This window comes from Diaphorina citri, unplaced genomic scaffold, assembly GCF_000475195.1.
Source record: "Diaphorina citri unplaced genomic scaffold, Diaci psyllid genome assembly version 1.1 scaffold209, whole genome shotgun sequence".
NCBI lineage: Eukaryota > Metazoa > Arthropoda > Insecta > Hemiptera > Psyllidae > Diaphorina > Diaphorina citri.
Window position 1 is genome coordinate 160,965 of NW_007377646.1, and position 10,606 is coordinate 171,570.

The 10,606-nt window shown below is 38.4% G+C and overlaps 1 protein-coding gene across 1 annotated transcript in view; it reads right to left on the minus strand.

The window, feature by feature from the left end:
• The window catches only part of LOC103506024 (tripeptidyl-peptidase 2-like), a 32,533-nt gene extending 22,635 nt beyond the window's left edge, over positions 1–9,898 (minus strand). Inside the window, exons 1-2 of the mRNA XM_026821189.1 lie at positions 9,874–9,898; positions 9,749–9,769 (exon numbers count right to left, since the gene is read on the minus strand). Of these exons, the coding sequence (XP_026676990.1) occupies positions 9,749–9,769; positions 9,874–9,898 (46 nt within the window). The remainder of the gene's footprint in view (positions 1–9,748; positions 9,770–9,873) is intronic.
• Positions 9,899–10,606: the final 708 nt, after the last annotated feature.

Genomic DNA, 10,606 nt, shown 5'->3' on the forward strand with positions numbered 1-10,606 from the left:
AGAGTAGGTATATTTATTTTTTAAGGGGGGGGGAAAGAAAGGGAGAAAGAAGTAATGAAAAGGGGAGGGAGGAGGGAAATTCGTGTGTGTAGAGGAGAAAGGAAAACCTTGAGATATACGATAGGGGGGAATTGCAGGTTCTGAAGCAGGGGGACTGCGTTGCGCACTGGGCAATGCCAGCTCATCGATTTCATAACGTTCAAAGGGAGGTCCTTATCCTTACACGCTTTCGGTGCGGCAATCAGCAATCAGTACGTCACTTGAGACCGCTATCTAAAGTCCGATCGGCGTGAAAATCTTCGTGCGAGAATTTTCCCTCTACACTTTTCGGTCCTTTAAGTCATGGACAGGATGGTGTGGCTTCAATTTTGGCCTTTGTGTCTGTACCAGGATCTAACCTAACTATCTGCAACTGATCTGTAAGTTGAACCTCCTTTCCTTGCTTTTTACTTTCTTTTATTTTACGATTTTTTTTTACTTTGTGTACCCACTCATCACACCGAAATCCTAACCTATCCCTTCGCTCTATATTCACCCTGTAATTTTTACTGGGCTTTGTGTCTGTACCAGGATCTAACCTAACTATCTGCAACTGATCTGTAAGTTGAACCTCCTTTCCTTGCTTTTTACTTTCTTTTATTTTACGAAATTTTTTTACTTTGTGTACCCACTCATCACACCGAAATCCTAACCTATCCCTTCGCTCTATATTCACCCTGTAATTTTTACTGGGCTTTTTCTAAAATTCCTACATGTCCGAATAGGCGACCTGGTAAACCATTCAAATCAAATAGATTTGTGTTTCGTGACAGCAAACTTTTTGAAATTTTTCCTTCGTAGGTATATTATAGGTACCTATAGAAATACACCTATTAGGTACATTTTAAAACTATTTATCTATTCTTACCTACCTAAGTATATCTGACCTATCTGTCACCTATCCCTAATAGTTATCTAAATATTTAATACCTATAGGGTTCTATCAATAGATAGGAATAGGGAATAGGTAGGACCTAATATACTAGAATCTAGATTATAATAATCATAGGTACATATTACCTTTAGCTACTAGCAGCAAATCTCAAGGCGGGATTTCGTGAAACGCGTTTCTCCAGTGTGTATTCCGCCTGGTAAAATTTATCATCAGGAATTTAGGATAAAATATGTAGGTACCTACCTAGGTATTGTACCTATGTAAGTATCTATGTGCAATTGTACGTAGGAATTTGAAATATTTATAAAAACTCGTCAGACTGAAGACTTGTTATCTTGGTTAAAGTCCATACCTATATAGCCATTGGATTGAATGGAAACGAATATTTTAACTTTAATTAATTCGAATTTTAATTCATTGACTTTTTATTATTTATTCATTATATGTAATAAAAACTAGTGAACCTGTCGTAATTTTCCTGTCTTGCATAATATTTGAGAATTTCACCACGACAATAATACATACCGGTGCCAGCCTAGTTCGCTTGGAATTTAGCGCCTCTGCCTTGTAAGCGCGAGGTATCGGGTTGGATTCCCATCCGGGGCGGATTTCTCTGAACGCTTTATCATACAATTTGATCGTACGATCAGAACGTAAGAAAAAAATCCTACCACTTGTGCCAGGCTTTACGGATGGGCAGCCCTGTTGACAGAAAAAAATAGGGCGTAAATTTGTAATTTAATAACCAAAAGCAAACTTTGATCACTATTGCCTACCCTATGACACATTGTTGTTTGAGTAAATATTGTAATCGAGGCACGTGATACCCTCCCCTCCCCTCATTCGGGATGAATATCTACGACCTACACATTTACGTCAGCAAAAAAGTTGAAAAAGAAGAAGAAGAAGGAGAAGAAGAAGAAGAAAAGGAAGAGGGAGAAGACGACGACGACCAAAAGAGAAGAACAAAGAAAATGATGAAGAAAAAAAGAGTGGAGGAAAAAGAGTGGTTATCGAAAAGAGGAAACTAACCTAATCTAGGTACCAAGGTAATAACTACCTAAATTATGTATGTACTCGGAAAAAGACCTCGGATTGTGAGAGAAAAAAGAAGAAGAAGAAGAAGAAGGAGAAGAAGAAGAAAAGGAAGAGGGAGAAGAAGAAGAAGAAGAAGAAGAAGACGACGACGACGACCAAAAGAGAAGAACAAAGAAAATGATGAAGAAAAAAAGAGTGGAGGAAAAAGAGTGGTTATCAAAAAGAGGAAACTAACCTAATCTAGGTACCAAGGTAATAACTACCTAAATTATGTATGTACTCGGAAAAAGACCTCGGATTGTGAGAGCTGTTGAAAAAAAAAAAAAATCAACAAATTCTATAATGTTCAAAATACACAAACAAGTCCCCCTCCCCATTTAATTTGGGAAAGGTCCTAAATACAGGTTTTTGGGAAGTTTAGGATTATGGGTACCTACGGCCCTCGACCCACCGTATCACTGAGAGCGAACAGAGGATCTTATATAACTAGTTTTTTTTTTCATCCCAGGCAAAAAATGGCTTAACTAACTCGTACAAATAAACGGCTTAACTAACTCGCACAAAAAAAAAACTACGATTCAACATTTTTTTAAAAAAAAACACGGTATAACCTTGATTACTAATGTTCATACAATTTATACAGTGTGTCACATACCTGATTGACCTAAAAAAAAAATCGGGTTGACAAATGACAAAATATTTGGTCGACTTTGTCTGAAAAAATACATACGTCTTGCCTTATAAAGACAACATCTGTGTTGTCGCTTTGGATCAACGTTTTGGTTTTGGAACTTTTTAATTACATCGTAGGTATGGGTACATTAAAAAAGCTGGATTAAAAAAAAAGTCAATTTTTTCCTTTCCATCCTGTATACAAATACCAACATGGTCGGATACCAATACATAGTAGGTCGTACATAGATTTATAGTGTTACATGGGGACCGGATATTTACCTTAGATTATTACCTTGTTTGGAATTTTGTACCTCTACATCCCAGATCTGTAGATCCGTGGAAGTTTAACCAGTTGCCCCAAGACAAGTTTATAGTGTGGACGTATTTTAGGCAACGTCTATCAACATCGCCTGACCATAGTGTGGACGCTGCTTAATAGACCAGACGTCGAGTATTGCTTTCCTTTCAGCTGTTGATGTCGCGTCGGCACGGCGCTTGATTTCAGCAAAATACTCTTAGAAGACTAGGAGAATAGGTTTCACTTGTGAAGGCACCACTTTTTCCAAGAACAAGAACTAGTAGAAAGATATAATTATTATGTAAGCACACAAGTGGTGAATCTGGTAATTATTCGTTCTAAGAATTTTCCAATTTTCGAGTTTTCACTTATGTATGTTCCAATTGAAAATTCCTCTTCTGTCCCTAGAACTTTAAACGATTGCAAAAATTTACGACATTCAATTATCATTTCTATCTCAAGAGCCGCACAGACTTGATGGGCCGCAGGTTGGCTGCGTTGGACTGAACAATGAAAATTTAGCATTAACCACACGTCAGTAATTTAAACGGAAAAGGGCCTTCTCGCTTCTCTAAAATAATTGAAATCCCGCGCCTTCAGCTTCCAAAAATATCAATTCATCGGAAAGGGTTATCTCAGTTAGGTAGGTTCATCCCAGGCAAAAAATGGCTTAACTAACTCGTACAAAAAAAAAAAAACTACGATTCAACATTTTTTTAAAAACACGGTAACCTTGATTACTAATGTTCATACAATTTATACAGTGTGTCACATACCTGATTGACCTAAAAAAAAATCGGGTTGACAAATGACTGAAAAAATACCTACGTCTTGCCTTATAAAGACAACATCTCTGTTGTCGCGTTGGTTAAAAAAAAGTCAATTTTTTCCTTTCCATCCTGTATACAAATACCAACATGGTGGGATACGGGATACCAATACATAGTAGGTCGTACATAGATTTATAGTGCTACATAGGGACCGGATATTTACCTTAGATTATTACCTACCTTGTTTGGAATTTTGTACCTCTACACCCAGATCTGTAGATCCGTGGAAGTTTAACCAGTCCTTTAGGGCTGTTTGCCCCAAGATAAGTTTATAGTGTGGACGTATTTTAGACAACGTCTATCAACATCGCCTGACCATAGCGTGGACGGTGCTTAATAAACCAGACGTCGAGTATTGCTTTCCTTTCAGCTGTTGATGTCGCGTCGGCACGGCGCTTGATTTCAGCAAAATACTCTTAGAAGACTAAGTAGGAGAATAGGTTTCACTTGTCAAGACACCACTTTTTCCAAGAACAAGAACTAGTAGAAAGATATAATTATTATGTAAGCACACAAGTGGTGAATCTGGTAATTATTCGTTCTAAGAATTTTCCAATTTTCGAGTTTTCACTTATGTACATATGTTCCAATTGAAAATTCCTCTTCTGTCCCTAGACATTCACCTAGACCCTAGACAAAACTTACGACCTAGACAAAACATACGACATTCAATTCTCATTTCTATCTCAAGAGCCGCACAGACTTGATGGGCCGCAGGTTGGCTGCGTTGGACTGAACAATGAAAATTTAGCATTAACCACACGTCAGTAATTTAAACGGAAAAGGGCCTTCTCGCTTCTCTAAAATAATTGAAATCCCGCGCCTTCAGCTTCCAAAAATATCAATTCATCGGAAAGGGTTATCTCAGTTAGGTAGGGTAGCTTGCTGTACCTTGAACATAACGTACCTTGGAACATTAAATTTATCTAGTTTATGGTGCCCTCTAGAACGAAAAATATAAAAGTAGTATGCGTATAGAAGACCAGAGAGCGCCCATATGAAATCATATGCTTCGATCAGTCCATCTCAGCTCTGCGTGGATCATTAATAAAAACTTCTCATGCACGCTTCAAATTTACACAAAACAATCTCAAATGTTCTCCGCTTTTCTCGCTCTGGAAAATGTCCGCCCACTGACGAAAATATTAGATCATTAAATTGGAGATATTAAATTATTATCCATCTCAGCTCTGCGTGGATCATTAATAAAATTTTCTCATGCACGCTTCAAATTTACACAAAACCGTCTCAAATGTTCTCCGCTTTTCTCGCTCTGGAAAATGTCCGCCCACTGACGAAAATATTAGATCATTAAATTGGAGATATTAAATTATTAATTCTCTCCTATTGCGTGGAAGTTTCCCCTGTTACGTAAGGAGGAGAGGAAAATCTGGGATAATTAGGATTACGTAACTGATGATAGTTCTTTACAGCTATACAAAAATACGAAAAATAGCTATCAATGCAATATGCAATAGTTAAATACTAATCTACTCATCAAGCCTACCGTAAAATCAGGCTCGTTTATACCCTAACTGGGTTCCAGGATACAAATATGAAAAATAGCTAGCAATGCAATAGTTAAATACTAATCTACTCATCAAGCCTACCGTAAAATCAGGCTCGTTTATACCCTAACTAGGTTCCAGGAGCAAACTCTAACAGTGAGGTCCTTTCAACAATTTCTCACAATGGCTAATACAAAAAATTTACGAGTGGATGCCCTTTGCACTCAACCTTTGCTATTTCTTTAGCAAGGGATATTCAGGCTGGTATACTCCCTGTTTAGTGTCCCCCAGCCAGAAGAGGTACTCGTATTTTATTATCCTTTTTAGTCCGTCCTTCCTTTATTATTACTAATAATAAAAGGTATAGTGGACGGACTATTGTATTCGCTTCGGTGTCTGTCTGTCTTTGCTATTTCTTTAGCAAGGGAAATTCAGGCTGGTATACTCCCTGTTTAGTGTCCCCCAGCCAGAAGAGGTACTCGTATTTAATTATCCTTTTTGGAAAATCTGCTGATTCCAAGCACCCTTGGGGACAACGAGCCCGGGGCAAATCGGACCAAACTTCCCTGTGTACGGCCCTTTGTGTAATAGGCATATAGACCGATTAGACAGTAACTGCCTACCAATCTAACCCAAGTACCCATTCCGCTTAGAAGATTAATTGCTCCAAGGCTGAATGTAACGTGACAAATTATCCCAAGGGAGTGTTTTCTGAGTGCTTCAACAGTGCCATAATTTGTCATAATTTGCCGTAATAGATTCTTTAGGTATTCGCTAAGCTGTGAATTATGTTGAACGCTTCTCCTCCTGGTAGTTAAGAAATAAAGTTGTTAAAGACAACCAGGGCCGGAATATCATTCACCATAACCGTCAATATTGCCGCAGATTCTTTAGGTATTCGCTAAGCTGTGAATTATGTTAAACGCTTCTCCTCCTGGTAGTTAAGAAATAAAGTTGTTAAAGACAACCAGGGCCGGAATATCATTCACCATAACCGTCAATATTGCCGGTTTTGTCAAGTTGTTGTGAAACAGCTCTGAACTAAGACATAAACATCAACACTACCTAATAGGTAATCAAGACTTGACTACCGCGCGGTAACCTCTAGTTAATCTAGTTATAATTTTTTGACAAAACTGAGCATCAGTTGTTATCAGCCACCTCCACAACACAGCTTCAGTATCTTGACCTCTTACATAACAAAGAACGGATTGAGGGATTTATGTAACGCTCGATATTTTCCGTCTCACGAACCACGTGTGTTTAGGCTATTTGTGTGTGTTGGGCTATTTTGAGACGATGAATTTCTGACGAGAGAAGAGAGAGATGTCGAAATGTACTTTGTCAATAAACACATCAAGGCAGTAAAATATTGTTTAACTCAGGGATTGTAACTTTGTAACAGAGGTCTGAGAGTGAGGTCGGGGCTTAGCAATTTTTCGACCACGTGTTGAATGGAGTCGGGAATCGGTGTTGATTCAGCTTGGTAAGCCCTGTTCTAAGGCGTGGTGGGATGGTAAATGAGCAATGATTTATCGGAAATATGTATTTCTACTGTTATCAATAATTGTCAGGCAATGTTGATAACAGAGACATGCTAACAAAAGGAAACCTCTTCTTTATAGTAAGTTCAGAGTTTCGACTGTTCAGCAAATCAGCAATTCTTCTTCGCCTTTTCCTATGTTCAAGTGGGGTCGGCGTTTTTCGTCAGCCTCTCAATCAGTCCTGGGGAGATTGTTTTGGACTGACATTTGGTTTTGGTAACATAAATTTTACGAGTGGACGCCCTTCGCAATCAACCTTTGCTATTTCTTTAGCAAAATGGAAAATTCAGGCTGGTATTCTCCCTGTTTACAGTCCCCCGGTCAGACTAAGCTGATCTCCCCCATGTTTTACGTCCCCCAGCCATACTAAACTGGTTTGCTCTCTGTTTTACGTCCCTCAGCCATACTAAACTGGTCTGCTCTCTGTTTTACGTCCCCCAGCCATACTAAACTGGTCTGCTCTCTGTTTTACGTCCCCCAGCCATACTAAACTGGTCTGCTCTCTGTTTTACGTCCCCCAGCCATACTAAACTGGTCTGCTCTCTGTTTTACGTCCCCCAGCCATACTAAACTGGTCTGCTCTCTGTTTTACGTCCCCCAGCCATACTAAACTGGTCTGCTCTCTGTTTTACGTCCCCCAGCCATACTAAACTGGTCTGCTCTCTGTTTTACGTCCCCCAGCCATACTAAACTGGTCTGCTCTCTGTTTTACGTCCCCCAGCCATACTAAACTGGTCTGCTCTCTGTTTTAAAAAACTAAATAACTGACATTAACCAATCAGGTCTGGGCTACATGCCTAAAATTATTATTTTTAAGAGGTTTGATAGAGGGAACTGTGACTGCTAAGGTCTCATCGTCCCGAAAGCAAAGAGAGAAGAAAGACGCCTAAGAAAGCAAGCCGAGAACGAACCTCATCTGTTTAGGATAAAATCCGCCCCTGACGGGAGTGGAACCCGCGGCCTAGTGCTTACTTGACAGACGCGCTACCCTCCAAGGCTGGCTGATTTTCAAAGGATTTTCTTGCGGGTTCGATTCCCGCCCGGGGCGCATTTTATCCTGATGGTATAATGTTCGTTCTCGGAACGGCTGGTTTTCTCCTATCCTGTCTTCCTTCTCTCTTCGATTTCGGGACGATAAGACCATAGCAGTTACAGTTCCCTTTGTCAAACCTCTTGAAAAAAAAAAAAGGATTTTCTTCTGCAATACCGGAACTTTTTGGGAGAGCGATCTTGTTTTATAGAATGTGGGCCGAGAGAACGATAGAACTGAATAATGTAGGTACCTATCGAGATAGGATGTACCTGTAGATACCTATAATATGTCAAAAGGAAAAAACATCCCATACTTTATGCCTATGTCAATAATAAAACATTACCGGAAATGACGGATAAATAAATTCCAGATAGGGAAAACGTAAAGAAAATTGAGAAAACAGATATCCATACCTGTACAAATAGCTAACTACATACCTAGGGAGGGAAGTAGGAAAAATAGATAATGCAGATATTATAAATAAAAACATCCCATACTTTGTGCCTATGTCAATAATAAAACATTACCGGAAATGACGGATAAATAAATTCTAGATAGGGAAAACGCAAAGAAAATCGAGAAAACAGATATCCATACCTGTACAAATAGCTAACTACATACCTAGGGAGGGAAGTAGGAAAAATAGATAATGCAGATATTATAAAAATAATAAGGTATCTATGTACCTAGGTATGTAATAAACTTGTGCTTTATTCTGTATTTCCTCTCTGTATACAGTTTTATACGTATATGTTACGTCATGTTGATTGTAAAGTAGGTACTTACATAACAGATAGGTAGGTATTTATAGGTAGAAAATGAAATTGTAATTATTTGCTGAGAGACCTAATCACAAAAGATCAAATCAGGTCCCCAGTGACACAGAGCTAACAACTTTGAATGGAACATCAGTTCTACCACGTGAATCTACCATCAGTTGACAATGTTGACATTAGATAAGGAATTGACAATTGGCTTGCCTTCAGCAGCATGTTCTTGGTTTTGCCCACAGGGTGCCAACAGACTAACGCGTGTTAGGAACACAATGTGGACTTTGGCACCCAGCCAGACTATGTTCCAAACGTCTCAGACCGGTACCGGGTACCCCAACTTCTTTTTCTCCTTCATCATCAAATATTTCCACTCAGAACCATAGGGTGGTCGAAAAGTTTGGCTGGCATATACAGCGTGTCCATTTTCAATGTGAGTGCCATAGGAAAAATTTCATGTAAACACGGTTTTTTAGCACCCCAAAGGCCATATTTTTTCCCATTTGTTGTGGAAGAATTTTTATGTGTTATCCACGATTTGAACTATTCTGAAGCCCTTTTCCCTTTGAATTCGACCATAATAATATCATTTTCAATGGGTGTGCCTTTGGAAAATTTCGTGTAAACACGGTTTTTTTAGCACCCCAAAAGCCACATTTTTCCCCATTTGTTGTGGAAGAATTTTTATGAGTTATCCACGATTTGAACTATTCTGAAGCCCTTTTCCCTTTGAATTCGACCATAATAATAGTAGGTACCTACCTAGGTATAGTAGCATACCTACTGCTGCAGTAAAGGGACTCTTTAGGTACCTATATTTGCATCAGTCTTTACCTAGTTCTTTCCGAGCAGTATAAAATATAAGCACTATCATTACAAAAAACAACATATAGATAGATCGATATTATTATTCTGGAAAATTCGAGGTGAACACCTGTACATTAAATTTATGAAATTAAAATTATCTTAGGGGTTGGGTGACAGAGCTACAGAGTAAGGGAGGGTCAGGGTTGTAATGTCACCATCTGGGAGTAGGTAACCTAAAACTTTGGCTTCGGGTTATAAGTTTTAATTGTTTTGTAATTTTATACTTTTTCAATATTTTGGGCGGAAGGTACCTGCGTACAGGAAGTGAACACCTGTACATTAAATTTATGAAATTAAAATTATCTTAGGGGTTGTGGGTGACAGAGCTACAGAGTAAGGGAGGGTCAGGGTTGTAATGTCACCATCTGGGAGTAACCTAAAACTTTGGCTTCAGGTTCCATTATAAGTTTTAATTGTTTTGTAATTTTATACTTTTTCAATATTTTGGGCGGAAGGTACCTGCGTACAGGAAACTTTGCGGTAAAGTTCTTTTTTTTCCTACCTAGGTACCTACATTATGGATAGATAGATATATTTTTTTTTCCCAAACTCTTTTAATGATGAGAGGTTTTATTCTTTTTCACGAAGTTTTGGTCGTTTGTATAGGTACCTAGTATGTACCTACTTTAATTTGATCAAACTTTGCTGTTGATAAAAAAAAAAAGGATACCTTCTTAGTCTTAGGTAAGTTAGTCTCTTTAGTCTAATAGATATAATGTTGATAGGTAGGTACATTATTGACTCCAAACTGCAGGTAGGTATGTCTAATATGGCTCGTTTGACATTCTGAACAAAGCAGCTAACATACATACCTACCTACTGCTTCCATTTTTAATTGCAAAGCTCATCGCAATAGCAAAGCAAAAAGAAGAGGAAAAAAAGAAGCCCATCATTATTTAAAACAATGGGAGCTATTTCAAGCTTGAAAGCAGACTGCAAGCTCTATTTATACACCAAAAACGGTTAGAGATATTGTAAAAGTTAGGGTAAAAGAACACTTCAATAGGATAAGGAAAGTCGTGTGATGTTCACACCAGATTTTTAATTGCAAAGCTCATCGCAACAGCAAAACAAAATGAAGAGGAAAAAAAGAAGCCCATCATTATTTA